The following is a 19,266-nucleotide window of genomic DNA, read 5'->3' as shown; positions in this document are numbered from 1 at the left end:
AGACTCAAGATCTTGTAACTTCAGAGAGCAGTCAGGGCTGGTGTTTATATCACATGAAGACGTGAACACATGTAGTCTCACTCTATCCTACGCTCGTATTCTCATGAAAAAAAGTTTGCACCTTCTTATCGTGTCCCACAAGAATCAGCGGCATCCATCTTAATCGCCCGCATTTCCTTTCTTCAGTGCTGCGCGCCCGGTCCTTACAGGCCACGAACGGTATGCGCGTTATCAGCGTGATATAGCATGCTCGATAGGAAAGTAGATTATGGGGTTGCACGTGCCAAAACTAGTAGCGAGCGAAGATTTTTCAAGAACGGAAACGCAAGCAAGGCAGATGACGATTATCGTTGTGTGTGGACAAAGATACGCCCCAAAGCGAACTTTTTAAGATTTTAAGATTAAAAGGTGCGAACTTTTTTAAGATTGTACATATTTTCGATGAAAAGGCGGGAAAGTGTTAAAATTCATGGCGGCCATTCTTGAACAGACTGCTACATTATTTTTTTTTAACACGAAAGTGTTTTATGCCGGGGTCCACCAAGACTTCACTGACGTATTTCCGTGACGGAAATACGTCAGCTTACAATGTACACGAACATAATACAAAGAAAGAAACCAGAAGAAAAAGTTCCACAAACATGCAAAATTTGGAAATCGAACCCACGACCTCTCGGTCCGCGACGATAGATCGCCGCGCGTTTAACCCATTGCGCCACAAACGCATTTGCAGAGAGCTACACAGACGCGCCTTATATATCTAACACTCCTCCGTGTACCCGCGCTCTTGCTCGGGGCGGTGCCGCCGCCTACGAGCAGAAAAGTACTGCATTATGACACTAACGCGCACCGACAGTGAACGCTTCGGTGGTCTCAGCACTAAGACGCCTCGATGCCAGCATTCGAAGGGACGCTGGCATCAAGAAGCACTACCAACGCCACCTAGGTGGCGTTCACCGTACTCAGCACAGCGGAGCGTGGCTTCCGCAATTAGCTCTGAAAATGTTTCTGAAGTTGATCGCGGAGGCTGCAATTACGACGCGCTGTACGCGCTGATTTGACTCGGTGACGATTCAGTTACGTGCTTTGTCTTGCGCGTTGTATTAGTGTGTCAGTTACGTGCTTCGTCTTTCGCGTTGTGCTAGCGTGTGCAGCGTAGTGCAGCTTCCATATGCACGACGGTTGCTCATGGTCATCGACGTTGGTAGTCGTGATGGAGGAGACGTGCCACCAGGCGTCAGCGTGGGTGCATCAACGCCTAAGGGCGCTTTAGCCACAAAACACCAATAGACATTATATATCAATGTGCAATAAACATTACACTACTTCTGTGAAGACACGTTTCACTTTCGTGTTCTATACCGATTCCTATATAAGAGGGATCAACCACATTTTTTAATGCATCGCTCAGCGACAACCCTTACTAATAACAGCACTACCTACCCATAAATATATCCGAAACCACGAATAGTATAGAGCATGTAGGAACACATTTTTGAGGGTGTTTCCTTAACTCCCATCTTCACTCGTTGTAACGGCACCAGCTACGCTTCTCGTACTTCCGGTTCAAAGGGCCAACGCAACGTACCGGTCGCCGGTTCACGCACGTGTCCCAACCCCCCCGTCTATAAAACTAGCCTGCTCTGGCACCGTGCCCGTGAAAGTTGAACGCACTTTCGGAGCGTTCGGTTGAGTGCAAAATCTCGGTAGCAAAAATTATAAACACGGAGACGTGTGGTATATGAACGCTTCAAGTGCACAACACCGCCCACGGATTGCACTCAGAAATAGCTCAGCGCGCAATGCGTCTCAAGCATGCAGACAGGCATGTATGGTGTGTCGCAAGAGGTTCATGATTTCATCACTATACCGGACGTCAGAGACAGCGAAAGTACAGTTATATAAAACTAGGAAGAACAGACGCACAACGAATGTAATGCGAGAAGTACGGGATATGTTCGCATTTCTTTCCTTCTTTTTATTCTAACGCTCATCCGCACTCGATCTGCTGCTACTAATTTTCTCAACCCGAAACAGTCTAAATTTTCCTGTTATACAAGTGGGACCCATATAACAGAATCGAGTAAAAATCCATAGCACAAGCCGCGAGAAGGAGCTGGAATTATTGTTATAAACGTTCGTACTTTACCGGCCTAAATACTTGGGGAAGTACTTCGACGATATTTTCCGCCTCATACAATACGGCGGCCGCATTTCGATGGGGGCGAAATGCGAAAACACCCGTGTACTTAGATTTAGGTGCACGTTAAAGAACCCCAGGAGGTCCAAATTTCCGGAGTCCCCCACTACGGCGTGCCTCATAATCAGATCGTGGTTTTGGCACGTAAAACCCCATAAATTTTTTTTATTCATGTAATCTATCGATCTATCCCTCCCCCCCTTTCTCTCTCTCTTCTCTCTGTGCCTGTGTGTGTGTGTGTGTGTGTGTGAAACAAGACCACTTCTTCCGTTGCCCTAGCTACATGGTTAACGTAACTATACGGCTACCACGTGCAAGTTGACACGATCAATTCAGATTTAGAGGCATCAAGCTTCGCTAATCATGGCCATATAAAAGTTCTGGTTTGTAATTTTTATTATCGCGAGTCGATCTTCCAATTAAGATACATTTCAGCATTTTTTAAAGCACACTAGCTCCTCCCTTCATCACCTATTTTAGCTGGGATACGTAGGAGCCAGAGTAAATTATTTAATTTAAGCACGCTTTGTTTCCCATTCACTCTACGAAAACATAATGATAACATTCTGGGAACAGCCGGGGGATGGGGCACTGTAATGTGAGCTGATTAAATAGTGGGTCTCTCAATTCCAAATGGGTAATATACGTTCCCCCATAACGCATCGTCAAAGTAGTTTTTAATGTTCTTGGACAAGCGTGTCCTAATCAATGAACCATGTGCAGAACCGACCGCAGTTTTGTGCGAAATGGCTACTGCTAACGAAAATCAAAGCACTGCTCTGCTTCCCCACAAAAACATATCGCTTTTCTTCATCCTGAGCGTCTATCGTCGGCGCAAGTACAAGAAGAAACGCGAAAACGTAATAAAGCATATATCACCGGATGATGCTGACGGATGGTGGGGATGGGCATGTCATTAATTAAAGCGTCCGTTTCGGTTCTTGAACTCCACAGTCTTCATTGACGGGCAAAAACAGGCTACATACAGCTGTTTGTATACTACGACCAGCCGTGAAGAATCCGAATAAACACAATTTTACACGGTTCTGAGTCAAAAAGATGTGACACGGCCATCTGAACCCCAGACCCACGGTGTGCACTTTCGATCGCGATCGAGCCTGAACGGGATTCAATTTTCACGACCGCGATCGCCTCCCTTCCACCGCTTGCGCAAATGAGCCAATCGCGATCGAGCAATTCTATCCCCATCGGGCTCGATCGCGACCGAAAGTGAACCGTGTGACAACCTGCCCGCAACGTTTCTCTGGGGCAATAGATACGCCAAAAGCAAACGCTGCTTCGGAGAGCAGAGAGGCACGCCTTCGTACACCGGCAGCGTGAAGCCAATCTGCCGTCACGCTGACAAAATTATAATATTCGTTTGATGGGGCTTTTCCGCCCTATTTTTTATATGGGGCGGAAAGTATAATAGTATTCCGTTCATGCTCTTTCAAAAAACGCGCACGGTTGCCTGTGAAGAGCTGCAAAGCTTCAACGGCAAACACAAAACCGACCTAGAGCTGCGCGTCTATGAAAAGCGCCGTATATCGCACGATCTCAAGCAAACTGGAAATGTCAGTAGGCGCGAATATACCGTTCATGCGGGCAATTCTATTCAAGGTATTCGAATGCTCCGACTGACTTAACCGAAAAGCACGACGATGCAACTGAAACGTCTTACTTCTTTGTTAACTTCGCTGCAACAAATATCGAAAAACTGCATCGACACGTTTTTGGTGCAATCGGAGGCTGCGCAAGACCTCACATACGGAGACAACCAGCAAGCGCGAAAAGACGGCTTTGAAATGCCGCAGGACGCGCTATATGCGGACTGTCATGCGGGCGTGACATGTCCGCGCGACATCGCATCGAGACGCTTTGCAAGCATGCGTCGTGCCTTTACCTTCCACGTTGGAGTTCTCCATGTCAGCCGGCTTCGCGTCGAACGCTGATCGGAGGTGGCTTCGTTATCGTCGAAGCGCTGTCGTTTTACGGGATGACTGGCGGCCTCACGGAGAGCAATCCCGGAGCAACAGTGCGGCTTGCATCACAGAGACGCCAGTGTCAGCACAACCGTTTCGCACAGCTCGGAATCGGCACGCAGGCTGAGCACAGGCGACGAACGGTGAAGTACTGCAGCACCACGGAACGCGAGACACCGGTGCAGCGGCTGCTTTTACGGCATATCACAACACCGACAACACACACACGCACGACGCGACGACTACGGTAGCCGAGAGACAGTCACAAATCGGCCAGCGCAGTGTTGCCAACCTCGAAACAGATTTTCCCTAGCTAGGGAAATGCGCCGTACCTAGCGTTCCCTGTGACGTACAGGAAAGCGCAGATAGGTTGGCATGCAGGCGAGGAAAGCGAGCGCAAAGAGGCTGACATAGGTCCAGTACAAGTTCGTAGGTGTTCTGAGATGTGAGGGCTCAGGTCGCTTATGCACTCCATTGACGTTGCGGGACACCAAGTTGACATCTGGCTGACTTGCGCGCTGTTTGCGTCATACGTTGCCGCACGTCAACGGGGTTGACACTGTACGTGCATTGTTACACTGCTGACACATGTGTTGACATGTGTTCGGGTTCATAGCAGGAGACCCACACAGAGTGACGTTCGTGGTGTGGCGTGCAAAAAAAAAAAAGAACAAAAAAAAAAAAACACAACAACGGAGGTATTCAGGGGAAGCTAACACGTTTTCTTTTTTTTTTATGGGGGGGGGGGGGTGAAGGGGGGCGAGGGTGCGTTATTTATGTGCATGCCTAATATGCGGCCTCTGCCAGTTATGAAAGGAACGGATCTTTATTTAGGCATGTTCATAACAAGCGTCGCAAGAGACACACAAATAAGCGTGTTCGAAAACTCGTCTACGTATGTACATTCAAAATTGAATGTGGAAGCAGCCGCTATCGATTCTAAAGCGAGTGTGTCATGGGAGAGCGACTCGGACACTGAATAACCCTTTTCTCGGTTATCAAAATAGCAATCTTTCGCAGAAGTAAACAAGGTGTTCATTCCATTGTCTTAGCGTTCTCTGCGTAATTATCAAATGAATTTAAGAATACTTATTTTTTTTATTGCTGGAACAATACATTTAAGCTATTTTTACTGTAGTTTCAATATCTGCCAGAATTTACAAAGATTTATGGAATAAAAGCTGGAAAAGGAGGGTCTTTTTTCCCTACCGCTTTAAATTTCCCCAAATTTTGCATACCTACCATTGTACCAAAATTCCCCACACATGCCGGCACTCTCCCCCCCCCCCCCCCCCCCCCCCTCAAGTCCCCGACTTCCACCCTTTGATGCTACCCTGGATCCGCCCCTTCTGGCATGATGAATATTCTTTACAGATCACATAGAGTGATCGCTCTCACCTGCAATCAAGATGTGAAGAAGAAAAAGAAAAAAGAAAACCATCTTAAGTTCTGCTTTTTGCCTTCTTATGACAATTAACAAACGCGTATTCGCTGATGAAGACATATCCGATGCGCACATATGCAAGCTCTCTCGCAAGCAAAACTATGATGCCTCTTGCGATGCTACCCTGTATCCGCCGGCCTGCACTGACACTGTCGATTATGCACGATCGTACAACTATGGATGAATGTAGTACGATCAACTTCGATTCAAATAAATTTTCGGTTCATCGAAACTCTCCGTTCAGTCACCTCCAACGTGACCACAGAAAATGGGGCTGCTTTATTTAATTTTTGTTCAGTTTTGTTTTAGCGAAGCAATATTTCAAATTAAGTTTATATGTAAAGAAGTATTCACACGTCGCACGTGTACTTCGGCAGTATCCGACAGGATCTTCCACGCGAAAGCGGAAGGCAAAATTCACCGCGAGGCCGAATTGGGCGTGTATATTCACGTGCGGATGCTATATACCGTATAAAGGCGAGCACTTTTGTGACCTGACAGCGACAGTCGAACAAATCTAGCGGTTGATAGACTCTTGCAGGCAAAACAGCATGGTCATCAGGTTTTGATGAGAGAGCATCGTAATCGAGACACGTGGGCCGTGTACAGAATAGAATGGAATCATCATCATCAGCAACAGCAGCCTACATTTATGTCCACTGCAGGACGAAGGCCTCTCCCTGTGATCTCCAATTACCCCTGTCTTGCGCTAGCTGATTCCAACTTGCGCCTGCATATTTCCTAACTTCATTACCTCACACAGTTTTCTGCCGTCCTCGACTGCGCTTCCCTTCTCTTGGTATCCATTCTGTAACTCTAATGGTCCACCAGTTATCCATCCTACGTATTATATTGCCTGCCCAGCTCCATTTTTTTCTTTTAATGCCAACTAGAATATCGGCTATCTCCGATTGCTCTGATCCACACCGCTCTCTTGCTGTCTCTTAACGTTAAGCCTGTCATTTTTCGTTCCATCGCTCTTTGTGTGGTCCTTAACTTGTTCTCGAGCTTCTTTGTTAACCTCCAGGTTTCTGCCCCATATGGTAGCACCGGTAGAATGCAATGATTGTATACTTTTCTTTTCAACGACAGTGGTAAGCTCCCGGTCAGGATTTGCAATGCCTGCCGTATGCACTCCAACCCAATTTTATTCTTCTGGAAATTTCCTTCTCATGATCAGGGTCCCCTGTGAGTAATTGACCTAGATAAACGTACTCCTCTACAGACTCTAAAGGCTGACTGACGATCCTGAATTCTAATTGTTCCCTTGCCAGGCTATTGAACATTATCTTTGTCTTCTGCACATTCATCTTCAACCCCACTCTTACACTTTCTCGGTTAAGGTCCTCAATCACTGGCTGTAATTCGTCCCCATTGTTGCTGAATAGGACAAAAACGAAGGTTGCTGAGATATTCGCCGTTGATTCTCACTCCTAAGCCTTCCCAGTCTAATAGTCTAAGCATGCAGTGAATAGCACTGGAGGTATCGTGTCTCCTTGCCTGACTTCTTTCTTGATAGGTAACTTTCTACTTTTCTTGTGGAGAACCAAGGTTGCTGTGCAATCCTTGTAGATATTTGCCAAGATATTCACGTATGCCTCCTGTACTCCTTGATTACGCAATGCCTCTATGACTGCTGGTATATCTACTGAATCAAATGCTTTTTCATAATCTATGAAAGTCATATAGAGATGTTGATTGTACTCCGCAGATTTCTCTATTGCCTGATTGATGACATGGATATGATCCATCGTAGAATAGAATAGAAGAAAATAGAACAGCGCAAAAGACAGTACAAAGTGAAGATGACAGACACAGCGCTAACAACCAATTAGCAACCATAAGATGGCAAAATGGCGAAATAAATTATAAAAATTATCCGAACATTGTACAGACGGCGGTTATTCTCTATGTGTGTGAGGTATCACAATTTAAAAAAAGGTAGCAGGGAAAACGGGAGTGAAAGTTCTGTTTAGCACACACGGTAAACTCTCATCTCAGCCGTATATACTATTTAGGTATATATATGTATACATATATGCATTGCTTTTTTCAATGCATGCAGTGCGCTGTTTGTAGGATATGCTTTTCATGCGGGCGCTGTAAAACAGGACGATCTATTAATAGTCTACGGGAGCATTCATGCGTATAGTCGCTTAAGGAATCAGTTGCCAGTAATTTGGCAAAACAATGCAAAAAAATGTGGTTGTGAACCAATTCTTAAAAAGTGAGTTCTATAGGACGCTAAAGAGAGCAACGTGCCCGTAAAATTTGTGAAGCTTTTCACATCGTCCAACACGACTATACTCTTGTGTTAGGTGTCTTCTATATCTCTGCATTGTATAGTGAAATATTCAACTAATCGAATACGTAATAACCTGCCGACAACAGTGGCTGGGATGAACTGGCGTTTTTATGATCCCTGCGCAAATTCTTTTTCCTGTATATATTGTAGTCGTTATGAAATAAACACTGGTTGTTAGTACTGCGTCTGTCGTCTTCACTTCGTCCAGTCTTTTTGCGCTCTTCGATTCCCTTCTAAACGTGCACCAATTGACCGTCGCAGTTCAGCACACTTCTAGAGTTGCGTAAGGTATCTGTCTATCATTCTCCATCCTCTAAGTGTGTATGCTATTTTTGAGCGCCTTCTCTGCATCCGCCCCGCGTACGCAAAGGATAGGGTTTCTTTTCTCACGCCGTTTCGACGCTTGGCCTTCCTGCCGAATCTGCGTCGTAACACCTGTTCCGCGGCCAGCACCATAGCACCACCCGTTAAGGCACTGCCTCAGGTTACTGGAGAATACGGGGCTGGTTCCTTCCTCTTTTCCTCTTTATGCACCCCCCCCCCCCCCTAACCCCTCGCCTCTTCCTATCCGCGATCACTCTCTCTCTCTCCCTCTCTTGATTTCTTTCTTTTCTCTTCCCCCGCTGCAACGACTCTCCGCGATGCATGGGTGACTTCTAGAGACTTAATAAATTCATTTACGTCAGCGCCTCGCGAATAACACCGCAGCCAAAGACCTCATTCGTTTACTACAACCATCTCCGAGATAGGGCGCACGCCACGTGCACCACCAAATCTTGGAGGCCATGCTATATTTCTATATAAATATATACATTTTATATGCATAGCGTTCTTATAGTTTGAAATTGCCCGCCGCGGTAGGCTCAGCGCAGCACGATGTCACAGGTTCGATAACGCCCGCTCTCGACGCATCCTGGTGGCAGCAGAAAGGTCAAAATTAATCCGGGTTATTACCTCTGCGCCCAATTTTGGCCATTACCCCCCCCCCCCCCCCCGCCCCTATCCCGGTTCAATTAGTTGGAAGTTTATTATTTTGTTTCCGTTACAGAATACGCGGCGCGATGCGGCGGAAAGAGCCGAGGCTTGCACCTCCGCGCTACTATCAGCTCACCATGAAATTATGGACAAGAAACCGTGGTAGTAGTGATGAACGCTGCTCAGTGTGTCGGCGCTGGATATACGTTCTTGGCAGCTGGGGGTATACATATAGGGGACTGCGCGGGCTTTACTGGGCTGCATTGCCGAGTACATCAGTGATAATCCAAGCGGGAACGCGATAACGACCCGGCCATCTTCCCTCCAAACACAGATCCGACGCCTATGCGCAAAGGGCTATCGTTCAGGCCGTAGCGGGAAGCCCACTAAAACGGTCCATAAACCGCGATCATAGGAGATAAGAGAGGTCCTGGAGTGAGGGCCTCCACCGACTCCATCCTCGATTTTAAATAAAGTCGTTATCTTTCTTTCTCTCTAGATAACATAAAGCCCGCGCCATTTAAACGGCAACGTCTCCCGGGAAGGCTGAGAGCTAGCTCACATATTTCAACAGGGGGCATTTTACGAATCCCAGCAACTGCGCCCAAAGAAACTTCCGGTGGAGTGTCTATTAGTCTACTATGCCAGGAGAGAGAGAGAGAGATCGAGAGAGAGAGAGATGTGTTGAATAGTTAGTTCTACGTACGGGCACATCTTTTTTACGTTTTCAAATAAAAGTAAGGTGCCCAATGCCTTAAGTGCAAATGTGTACAATTTGCCACGTAACATACAACGAAATCGATTTGCAGTATTGTCATTAACTGCAGAGAAAAAGTGTTGAAAAATCCAAGCCCCTTTCTTAAAGAAAGATGGTTGAACGCGAATCTTTCTCCCATGCAAACTGAATCAAATTCGAAAGTCAGCGACCACGCAACGAACCCTAGAAATGCTGAACGACCCGATGCAATGCATATGCGATTTGATTGCTTGTTTAGGATTATATTTTTTGAACGTTGAAGTTGAATGAAGACACATTTCGTTAAGTTGCATAGCCTTTATTTTAGATCATGTAGTTGTTGATTACACGCACACACTCCCACTTTCACGGACAACTCTACACTTGTACAGTATTGCCTTTTGATTGCTGCGGTAGACGGTCAGAGGCTCTGCCATTGCCGATACACGCGATTGGCCTTACGGAAACGATAGCGATTGCGCTTACATTCGCATACGGCAGCCTTTTCTGCCGTGCGTTGCACCCATGGCCTACCCATGGTGACGGCAGGGAATGCATTGCGTGACGCGCGTAATGCAATGCAGATATATACAGTTCGTCTGGTAGCGTGGCGTTGCAGTTCGATCCCATTGTTCTTATCGGTACAACTGCGAATGTAAACTGTAGTGTTCTACGATACGCATGTCGTGCGCCGTTGTTCTATTGTGTGCGCAGTTCCATTGTGTAAGTTGGCTTTCCTGCAGTGCGTTTTCGGCGCTTACGGACGAATCAGTGAGAAATAGAAAGCTTCGCTTTAAAATGTGCTTCTGTTCTGGCGAACTACGGAAGACTCATCATAGACCTTGCCAGCGGGGGCGGGCCATTCCTGTGGTCAAAAGCCGGAAGCCTTCCAGGGTCTCTGCATGGTATATATTACACATGGCTCTCTAAAAAAACGAATTTGTAAACGTCATGCTACTATTTTTTCAAACTTCCGAATTTTAGCAAATTCCTTTAAAAAAAATCAGGCCCTAAGTGAAAATCCTGCTTCCAACAGCCAATATAATTTATCTTTAATTCTCTCTCAAATGGAACAAATTTCATTAAAATTGGTCCAGGGGTTATCTCAGAAAATCATTTGAACCTTTTACATGTATTTGAATAAGCGGCATCGGAGTTGGGCCCAAGCTATAGCTTCCTCTTAAGCTCAGTACATATGCGCTTTCACTTTCCGCCCCATAAGGAGGTATAGCTTCTGCCGTTGAGAAACGGAATGCTGCGTTCAGCAGAACACCGCAGTCGCAACTAGTTGCCATGAACGGATCTGCACTTGTCGAGAACGCAAGTTTAATAGGGTCACAGATTATGCACGCAATAGCTTTACAGTAGCACTCATTACGCGAACAGGGTTCGTACAGAGCATTTGACTCAAAATTAAAGGACACGTTTTCAAGGATGCCAATTAAAGGCCTAAATTCAAGGAAGGGGGAACAGTTTAGACGTAGTCATACACTTAGAAATACTGAAATCTCCTTCGTCCAAGCTGCAATTTCTTGCAGCTCAGCAGCTGCCGAGTTGGACACACGCTTCAAGCTCTTCAGGTCGCTTTTCTAATAAGTTGACTTACTCATTGCAACCATGTCAATCGCCTTCTGGCATGATGGTTAAAAGTGTACAACTTCAGCCAAAATATACTCGTCGTGTTAAAGCCAAATGGCTGAGACCTAATTTCCCCCAGGCATTTCTAGAACCTAGGGCTCGAAAATAGAGCCATGATGGCTGCGATGTTAACAACTGGGCAGCACAGCGTGGTCGCTTGATGTGGCTTTGTCTAGCTCCACGATGGCGACAGTGATTTAAGCAAGCCTGTCATTGGTGACTGCCGACACGCCACATTGCAATCGTTTAGCCACACGTACTTCGGTTTGTTTCCCGTGAGAATTGTGTCCATGGCATAACCCCTATGCAATTTTTTTTTTTTTACTTTGAATGCCCAACAGTTTCCGCAAACCCGCTTTCAAGGAATTCAAGCAGCACGTTTACTTCCAAGGAGTTTTAAGGGCGCTTGAATCTCTTTTCCCAATTTTGAGGGTTTTCAAGGTGTACGAACTATACGCACCGAATAGGGCATTATAGTCCATGTCATTGAGGGCTGCATACTTCAATATCACAGAGGAACAAACCAGCTTATCTGGGAGCAACACGGGTCATACTTTAATGCGTGAAACTGCATCTTTTGATTGCAGAAAGGCAGTCTGTCGTTGTTTTTTTTTTTTTTTTTTTCCCGGGAAACCACCAAAGTTATTCAGAAGTGTTTGACCGATTCATCGTGATCAGCTCTCGTTATTGCATTATCAGCAGTTCACTTGCTATTTTCTGTCGTCTTTTACTATTTGCAATGTTTTAATGCGTAAGCATTCTTTGGAGACTACCTCAGTAAAATTGATAAGGACGGGCTTTCCACCGCATCCCCAAAACTTGGACGAGGTGCTAGTGGACATGCCAGAATCCGTTCGACGCAACATCTCGGTAGCCCCTATCCCGAAGAATATGGCCAAAGAAAGGCATAAAAAAAGGAGAGAGGAACGAATAAAATGGCTCCGAAAACTAGTCAGAGGCAATGACAACGTACTCTACGCAGACGCTTCGAGATATAATTGGAAGCGCGCAGTGGTTACGGTAATCAATAGCGACACGAGTAGCATGGTATCAAGCGCCTCCCTGTACACGCCCTCGATCGCCAAAGCCGAGTGTTTCGCCATCGCCTTGGCAATTAAACATGGGGAGCGAAAAGTCGGGAAGGCCTACATCACCATCATCTCGGATTCCCAGGAGGCGTGCCGACTCTTTACGAACGGCCGCCTCCCATTAAAAATACGCAACTTATTAGGAAGGGAACTAAAAAACACTTATAGGCTGGTCTGGTGCCCGGGACATGCTGGCCTAGAGGGTAACGAGAGGGCGGACGCTCTAGCTCGAGAGCTCACGAACCGAGCGGAGCACCAGCCGCCCTCCCAATTACAACCACCCCACACGACACTGCATGGCCTTCGCGGGGAGGAAGACAGTGATCCTGCTCGGTTGGATCCGCGCGAGATTCTTGCTCATCAGCGAGGCGCACGGCAAAAGTATGGCGTCCCCCACAAATCTCTTGAAGTGGAAGACGCAATGGACCTCCGTAGAATTCAAACGGGGGTCTATCCAAATTTATTGCGACTGCACAAAATTTTTCCAACCTTGTACGGGCACGATTGTCCGTGGTGTCGCGAATCGCCACCGACCCTCTACCACGTCTCATGGGGATGTAGTAAAAGGCCAGAGAAATTAAATTCCTTACAGGATAGGTACAGACTAGAAAGCTCTCCGGAGCAATGGGAGGCACTCCTCGCTAGCTCAGACCCGGAAGTGCAACTAGCGCTTCTGGGCCACGTCCGGCTGGCGGCAGAAGCCAGTGGAGCCCTGGACTTGGTCCGTAACGCGAAAAGCGTCACACCCTTTACCTGCAAAATAAATTAATTGGCGAAGTAAAGACATGTTACCGTTATAATAGTGTAAATGTAGATGATTGGTAGCTTTAAACTCGATAAGAAAGGAATTGAAAATGAAACTAAAGACAAAATAAGTTTACCGTTCTCGTCATGCTTCCTTGAAAGCTTACTTTCCTGCATTACGGGTGTACGTGCACAGAAGTCTGCTTTGAGATTTGCGGAGTTATAAAAGAATAGCCGATTGATAGATCTGATAATAGCGTAATAGCAGATGATTGGTAGCCTTAAAAAATGAAGTCGCCACGTCAAAGTTGTATCAGAAAGAAAAAAAAAAAAAAGCTGGGGTATGGGGAGGAGGAGGAGAGAGAAGAGGGAAAACTTTATTTTCGTCAGATGCAGTTATTTAAATTACTGGGTTTCTTATGCTAGGCGGCGTGAGGTGGCCGTAAGCCCTTGACTTTCGGCGACCTCCACAGCCCAGTTGACGGTCCGTAGCTGGACCGCGGGATCCGAGCTGGACACCGCTACCTGAAGTCTGAAGTGTTATTAAGTTCGAGTTCCGCCCTAGGTTTGAACCCGGGGCAGTTGCTCAATATATGTGTCAGGTCCGCTTTATAGGCGTCGCAGTTCTTGCGTTTAGGTGAGAAGCAGCCCGGATATATTAGTGAATACTTGTAAGGTTTGGCAAATGAGCCAGTCTGCAACTGTTAATTTCCAGGTCATCTGTTGCAGTTTATTCAGTGATTTATGCGGAGGGGGTATTTTTGTCTACCTTCGCGGTAGTGCATAGTAATTTCATGGAAAGTCACCATGCGATCCCTCGCTGAACCCAGGTCGAGGCCTCCCACCGCCCGGCTGACGAAACCTCGGGCATAATTGTGGGCAGCGCCTCATTTCCTGGGTGCGAGGAACGTGCCAGGACCCAGATGATTTGAATCTGGCGATCAGATGGTGGATATTTGTTTAGAATTTGCATGGCCGGTTTGTGGATTTTGCCAGTGGCAAAGTTTCTAACTGCGCTTTTGGAACTGCTAAAAATGATTTCCGCGGTGGTGCCATTGCTTCCTCTGCATGCATGCAACAAATTGTTGCTGCGGAGTGGGCCTGACCTTGATTGTTGACTATGCCTATAGAGAAGGCATCTCGACTTGGGTATTCCGCAACGTCCACATGGACTATATCCTGCAGACTCGAGTAGTGTTTATGTAGAGCTTTAGCTCTTGCTCTCCTTCTGTCCTTGTGATGTTCAGGATGAATGTTTTTTGGTATTGGGTATATCCTTAAATTTCTGTGGTATATTAGGGGAAGTTCACATATTGAGGTGTGTGTGGATCCGTATCAGATCCCCAGGTCCTCCAATATGTGTCTTCCTACTTGAGTTTTGGATAGCCTCTCCAGTTGGGCTAGCCTGTGTGCCTCGACCAGCTCCTGTAGGGTATTGTGAATTCCCAATTCAAGGAGCTTCTCATTAGCCGTGTATCTAGGGGGTTGAAGGGCTGATTTGTATGATTGTCTAATTAGGCAATCGATTTTCTTCTTTTCAGCCGGGTAGAGGTGCAGGTAAGGAAGGGAATACTATGCGGCTCAGGACGAAGGCTTGGACAAGTTGCCCGAGATCCGCTTCCTTCATGCCTTTATACTTGTTTGCTACTCGCCTAATTAGCCTGTTTGTTTGGCTAACACATCCTATGATTTTGCTCAGGGTGAATGCGTTCTTTCCGTTGTTTTGTACGTGCATCCCCAGAATTCTAAGGGTCTGCACCTCTTGTATGTACGTGCCATCTACCATCACCTTGATGTCCGGGTGAGGTGTCTTTGCTCGTGGTTGAGCCCTTATAATCAGAAGTTCTGACTTTTGGGGGGAGCATGACAGGCCTATTTGATTTGCATGATATGACACTCGATCTGCTCCTGCTTGTAGTGTTTCCTCTATCTCACTATCACTTCCGGTATTAGCCCAGAGGGTGATATCGCCAGCGTATAGAGTGAGTGTCTCAAACCAGAGATTCTGCTAAGTGCAGTAGCTAGCGGTATAAGAGAGATCTTAAATAGGAAAGGGGATAGTACTGATCCCTGTGGAGTTCCTTTGCTGCCAAGTTGCAATATGGAAGATGCGACGGAGCCTAGCTGGAGTTCGGCAGTCCTGTCGGAGAGGAAGGAAGTAATATAGTTGTATGTTTTGTGTCCGACATTGAGTTTCTCCAATGCAAGCATGATTGCCTCATGCTTAATGTTGTCAAAGGCTTTTGTTAGATCTAGGGCTAAGACAGCTCTAGTTCTTTCCTGTGAATAGGGTGTGACTTCTTCTGAGAGTCTTAGCATGATGTCTTGTGTTGATAGATTTCCTCTAAAGCCTATCATGGTGTGCGGGAAGTAATTATTGTCATCCAAGTGGCTCTGCAGCCTGTTTAGAATTACGTGTTTGAGCACTTTGCCTATGCAGGATGTGAGAGATATGGGCCTGAGGTTCTGCAAGTCAAGCTTCCTTCCCAGTTTCGGGATGAAGACTATCTTTGCATGCCTCCAGGATGAGGGGAGTTCCCCTCTTTCCCAACATTCGTTGAAGTGTGGGTTGTGTGGGTGTAGGGAAAAAATTTGTCGGCCCTTGCACTCCGTGAGGATGGTTAACCAGCGAAGCTGAAACGTGCGGCCCCGGTGTTTATCACCGGGTTAATTCCGAGGGTTCATTAAAGTATTTCTCAATGATGAGGTTACACACACGTTCGGCTGCGACGTCACTTACGTGTATTTCCGCGGTCCGCCGTTGTCGCTTGCGTTCGATGTCTCGAGTTTGCTCGGCGGCGTGGTTAGCGGCATTCGCCCGCCATTCCCGCTTGCGATTCTTCGAAATTAAATTGCTTCAAAATTAAACCTGTCCGTTACGTAAGACAATGAATGACTCATACCCCCATAAACGCAGGCCTCCCCACTACGACGGCAGTAGAGAAGTCAAATTCCACGCTGGACCGATGAGTGGCAGCGCAGCCAGCTGCGGAAGACGACGCGGCTCGAGGCAAATGCTGATCGTTTTCTGTCCACAGGCGATTTCGCCTAGCTAGCCCTATACGATTTCGCCTAGACGTATAAAGCTTCATTTTAGAAACCGGTGGTGATGGCATTTCTGTTCAGTTGAGACATATCTGCAAAATAAATGCATAAGTGGTCAAGTAAATACATGTAATCGTTATAAAGTCGAACCCATATATATAGAATCTGAAGGAGATCAGAAGAAAGATCGATACATAAAATAAAAAAAAATCTTATACAGAACATTTCAAGGGGATTTTACAGCCGTTTCGTATACATAATTCGTTATATGCGGGTTCGACAGTAACAGCAGACGATTGGTAGCGATGGGTAGACATGCCTAAGCTAGCTAAATAAGCAAAAGCGAAATAGCAGCTGAGCCAAAGAATGCTTACGCATTAGTAGTCAATTCTCAGAATTTCTGTAGCATTCTTAGAGTTAGTCAAGGCCAAAGTTATTGGGGATATTAACATTCCTGAAATAAACTGGTGCTCAGAAAGTGTTTCATCTCGATGCACTACTGCATTAGGCAAAGAAATGCCAACTCTCTGCAAATGCGTGTAGTTTATCCCAGTTATTGCTGCAGCCAACGCGTGGCAATGTTTTGGATTTATTATTGACTAATCTACCATTGGTAGTTCAGTCCACCCTTATATTGCCTGGTATCAGCGATCACAGTTGTGTTCTGGCGGAAATCAATTTTCAATATGTTAAACCTGAGCACTGTGGCAATCAGTGCATTTAAAGTTATCGAAAGGCCCTTACTTACCCTTGAGATAACACGTGCATTAGAATACTATATTGATGTATACGAAACATTGTCTGAATCGCTCATCGCAAATGAAATGTGGAACACATTGAAAGATAAACTTTTTGATCTATGTGCACAATATGTACCGTCATGGGTTATGATGAAACATCGCAGTAAAAGCAAGCCATGGTTTACAAAAGAGGTGTATAGAGTCGTTGAAAAGAGACAACAGTTATACACATGCCTCAAAAGAATTCAATCGCAAGAAAGCAAGAATCAGTAAAGAAAGATTACAAATGATATGAGCTAGTGCTTCGGTTAAAATAGACAAATTTGCCTATTCGACTTGCACGTCCAAGATCGCCCTAAAGAATTTTGGCAGTATATAAAAAGAAATAGAAAGGATGCCTTGTCCTTCCCACCACTCGATCATGACGGAATTATCATTCACAATAATCCGGAGCAAGCGAAGTGCTTTAACGCGTTTTTCAGCTTGGTGTTTTCTGCTGCTGAAAGCAACATTAGCCCTGCCGAATGTCGCCCCGACTTTATCAGAGCTGAACCCATGGCGGACGTTGTATTTGATCAGTGAGGAATTGTGTTGCTCCTAGAACGCTTGAAAGAAAACAGTGCCACTGGACCAGATGGCATACGGTATACCTACAATCCTGCTCTCTTCTGGTGCGTTTTCTCTGTCAAAATACCTGCAGATTTTTTTCACCAAGTCATTACAGGACGGATCTCTACCTGATAAATGTAAACTTGCAAACGTGCCTATACATAAATCTGGACCTAGAAATATTGTTTCAAATTATCGACCAGTGCAATATGTAAAGTTTTAGAGCACATGTCTATACTAATATTATGAGCCATCTTAGTGCATACTCATTGTTAAATACCCAGCAGCATGGTTTTCACAGTGGTTACTTGTGTGTCACCCAGCTTACCGAATTTTTTCATGATTTAACAAGTGCACTGGATAAAAAGGGCATTCTGTTGACTGCTTAATTATTTCATGAATTTCGCAAAGCATTTGATGTTGTGTCACATTCGTTATTAGTAGAAAAATTGTCTTGGTACAACATAAATGAGAACGTTACTAGATGGATAAAGGAGTATTTAAGCCTGAGGCATCAGAGTTATCAACGGGAAACAGTTGCATGACGTTGATGTGACCTCAGGGGTGCCTCAAGGACCTGTCCTGGGTGCTTTACTGCTCATTATTTACTTGAACAACATTGTTACATGTTATAGAATTATCAACAATCGAGGTAACTGCAAAGCATTACAACAGGACTTGTGTACAGTAGCCCAATGGTGTGAGGATTGGGGAATGCATATTAATTTACAAAAGTCTGAACATGTGTTTCACAAAAAAAAAAAAAGACTAACGATTTCACGTATAACATTAACCGTACCAAACTGCTGTCAGTCTTGGAATTTAAATATCTTAGTGTATATCTGACCAGTGTAATGTCTTGACACTGTTGGGGTTCGGAGATCTATCCCACCGCTGCTACCAGTTTGTTGCGACTCGGGTAGCGTTTAGGCCGGTGATCCTTCAGCCAGAGGGATGAGTACGTCTGGGAGTAAGAGCAAGAGAAAAAAGGGTTTATTTTACATATTTACAGTGGCTCCAAATATGGAAGCCCACTCCATGGGGGAGCACTTTGAAAGTCTCAGCTCACTACATGTCTGAGCACATATCGGAACACGTCAGGACACACCACTGCACGCAAGGTGTCTCCTTATAAAACATCGGTCTTCCCTAGTTGACCCGACTAGGGAATCAGATGACCTTGATGCGGCCAATCAGACGGGCCGTCTTGTTCGCTGAACTTCGCCTCTAATGTTGCACCTTCAAAGCAAGGAGGAGGCAAAACAGGGGGTTGACACTCCTTCCACGAAAGTCGGTGACCTGTTTCTTGCCCTCCGACGGTCATCTTGCCAGGGTCGGGAGAATGGCCTTTGCACTAATCCCCACGTCTAACGAAAGGTGGCGGCTGTGGTTGGTCGCTTCTAAGTGAGCTTCTTTGTCATGGCGTCACTGCCACTGTCGCCTTCTGGACGACGCTGATGAAAGGGGTGGCATCGGGGGAAGCACCCAAAGAATGGGCACTGCCGAGTTGGGGCGCTTGTTTGCCCATCTCGTCGGTGTCTGGCACTGTCGCCGTCTGGGCGACGCTCATGAAAGGGCCTGCCTCAATGGGAAACAAAGAATGCACCTGGCCGATTCGGGACGCAACAACACCACCATGTCGATTTTGTTACTGCCAAAGTATGCCACATTTTCCTTTAAAAACCAAAGAACTGTTATATATATAAAATGTTAGAAGCATACTTGAGTATGCTTGCACAGTCTGGGACCCGAAATCTCTA

At 45.9% G+C, this 19,266-nt stretch overlaps 2 protein-coding genes across 3 annotated transcripts in view; both read right to left on the bottom strand.

Annotated features, from left to right (window-relative positions):
• The window catches only part of LOC119455894 (uncharacterized), an 84,406-nt gene extending 79,946 nt beyond the window's left edge, over positions 1 to 4,460 (bottom strand). The window contains exon 1 of one of the 2 annotated variants that reach the window (XM_037717417.2): positions 4,104 to 4,460. In XM_037717417.2, coding sequence (XP_037573345.1) covers positions 4,104 to 4,125 — 22 coding nt within the window. In that variant the 5' untranslated portion in view covers positions 4,126 to 4,460. The remainder of the gene's footprint in view (positions 1 to 4,103) is intronic. The other variant, XM_037717418.2, reaches the window with a different exon arrangement.
• The window catches only part of LOC119455891 (chromobox protein homolog 1), a 212,059-nt gene that overhangs the window by 177,440 nt on the left and 15,353 nt on the right, over positions 1 to 19,266 (bottom strand). The gene's annotated exons all lie outside the window — the stretch shown is intronic.

This window comes from Dermacentor silvarum, chromosome 6 (assembly GCF_013339745.2).
Source record: "Dermacentor silvarum isolate Dsil-2018 chromosome 6, BIME_Dsil_1.4, whole genome shotgun sequence".
NCBI classification, from domain to species: domain Eukaryota; kingdom Metazoa; phylum Arthropoda; class Arachnida; order Ixodida; family Ixodidae; genus Dermacentor; species Dermacentor silvarum.
Note: the sequence above shows the minus strand (reverse complement) of the source record. Positions and strands in the feature narration are given on the sequence as shown.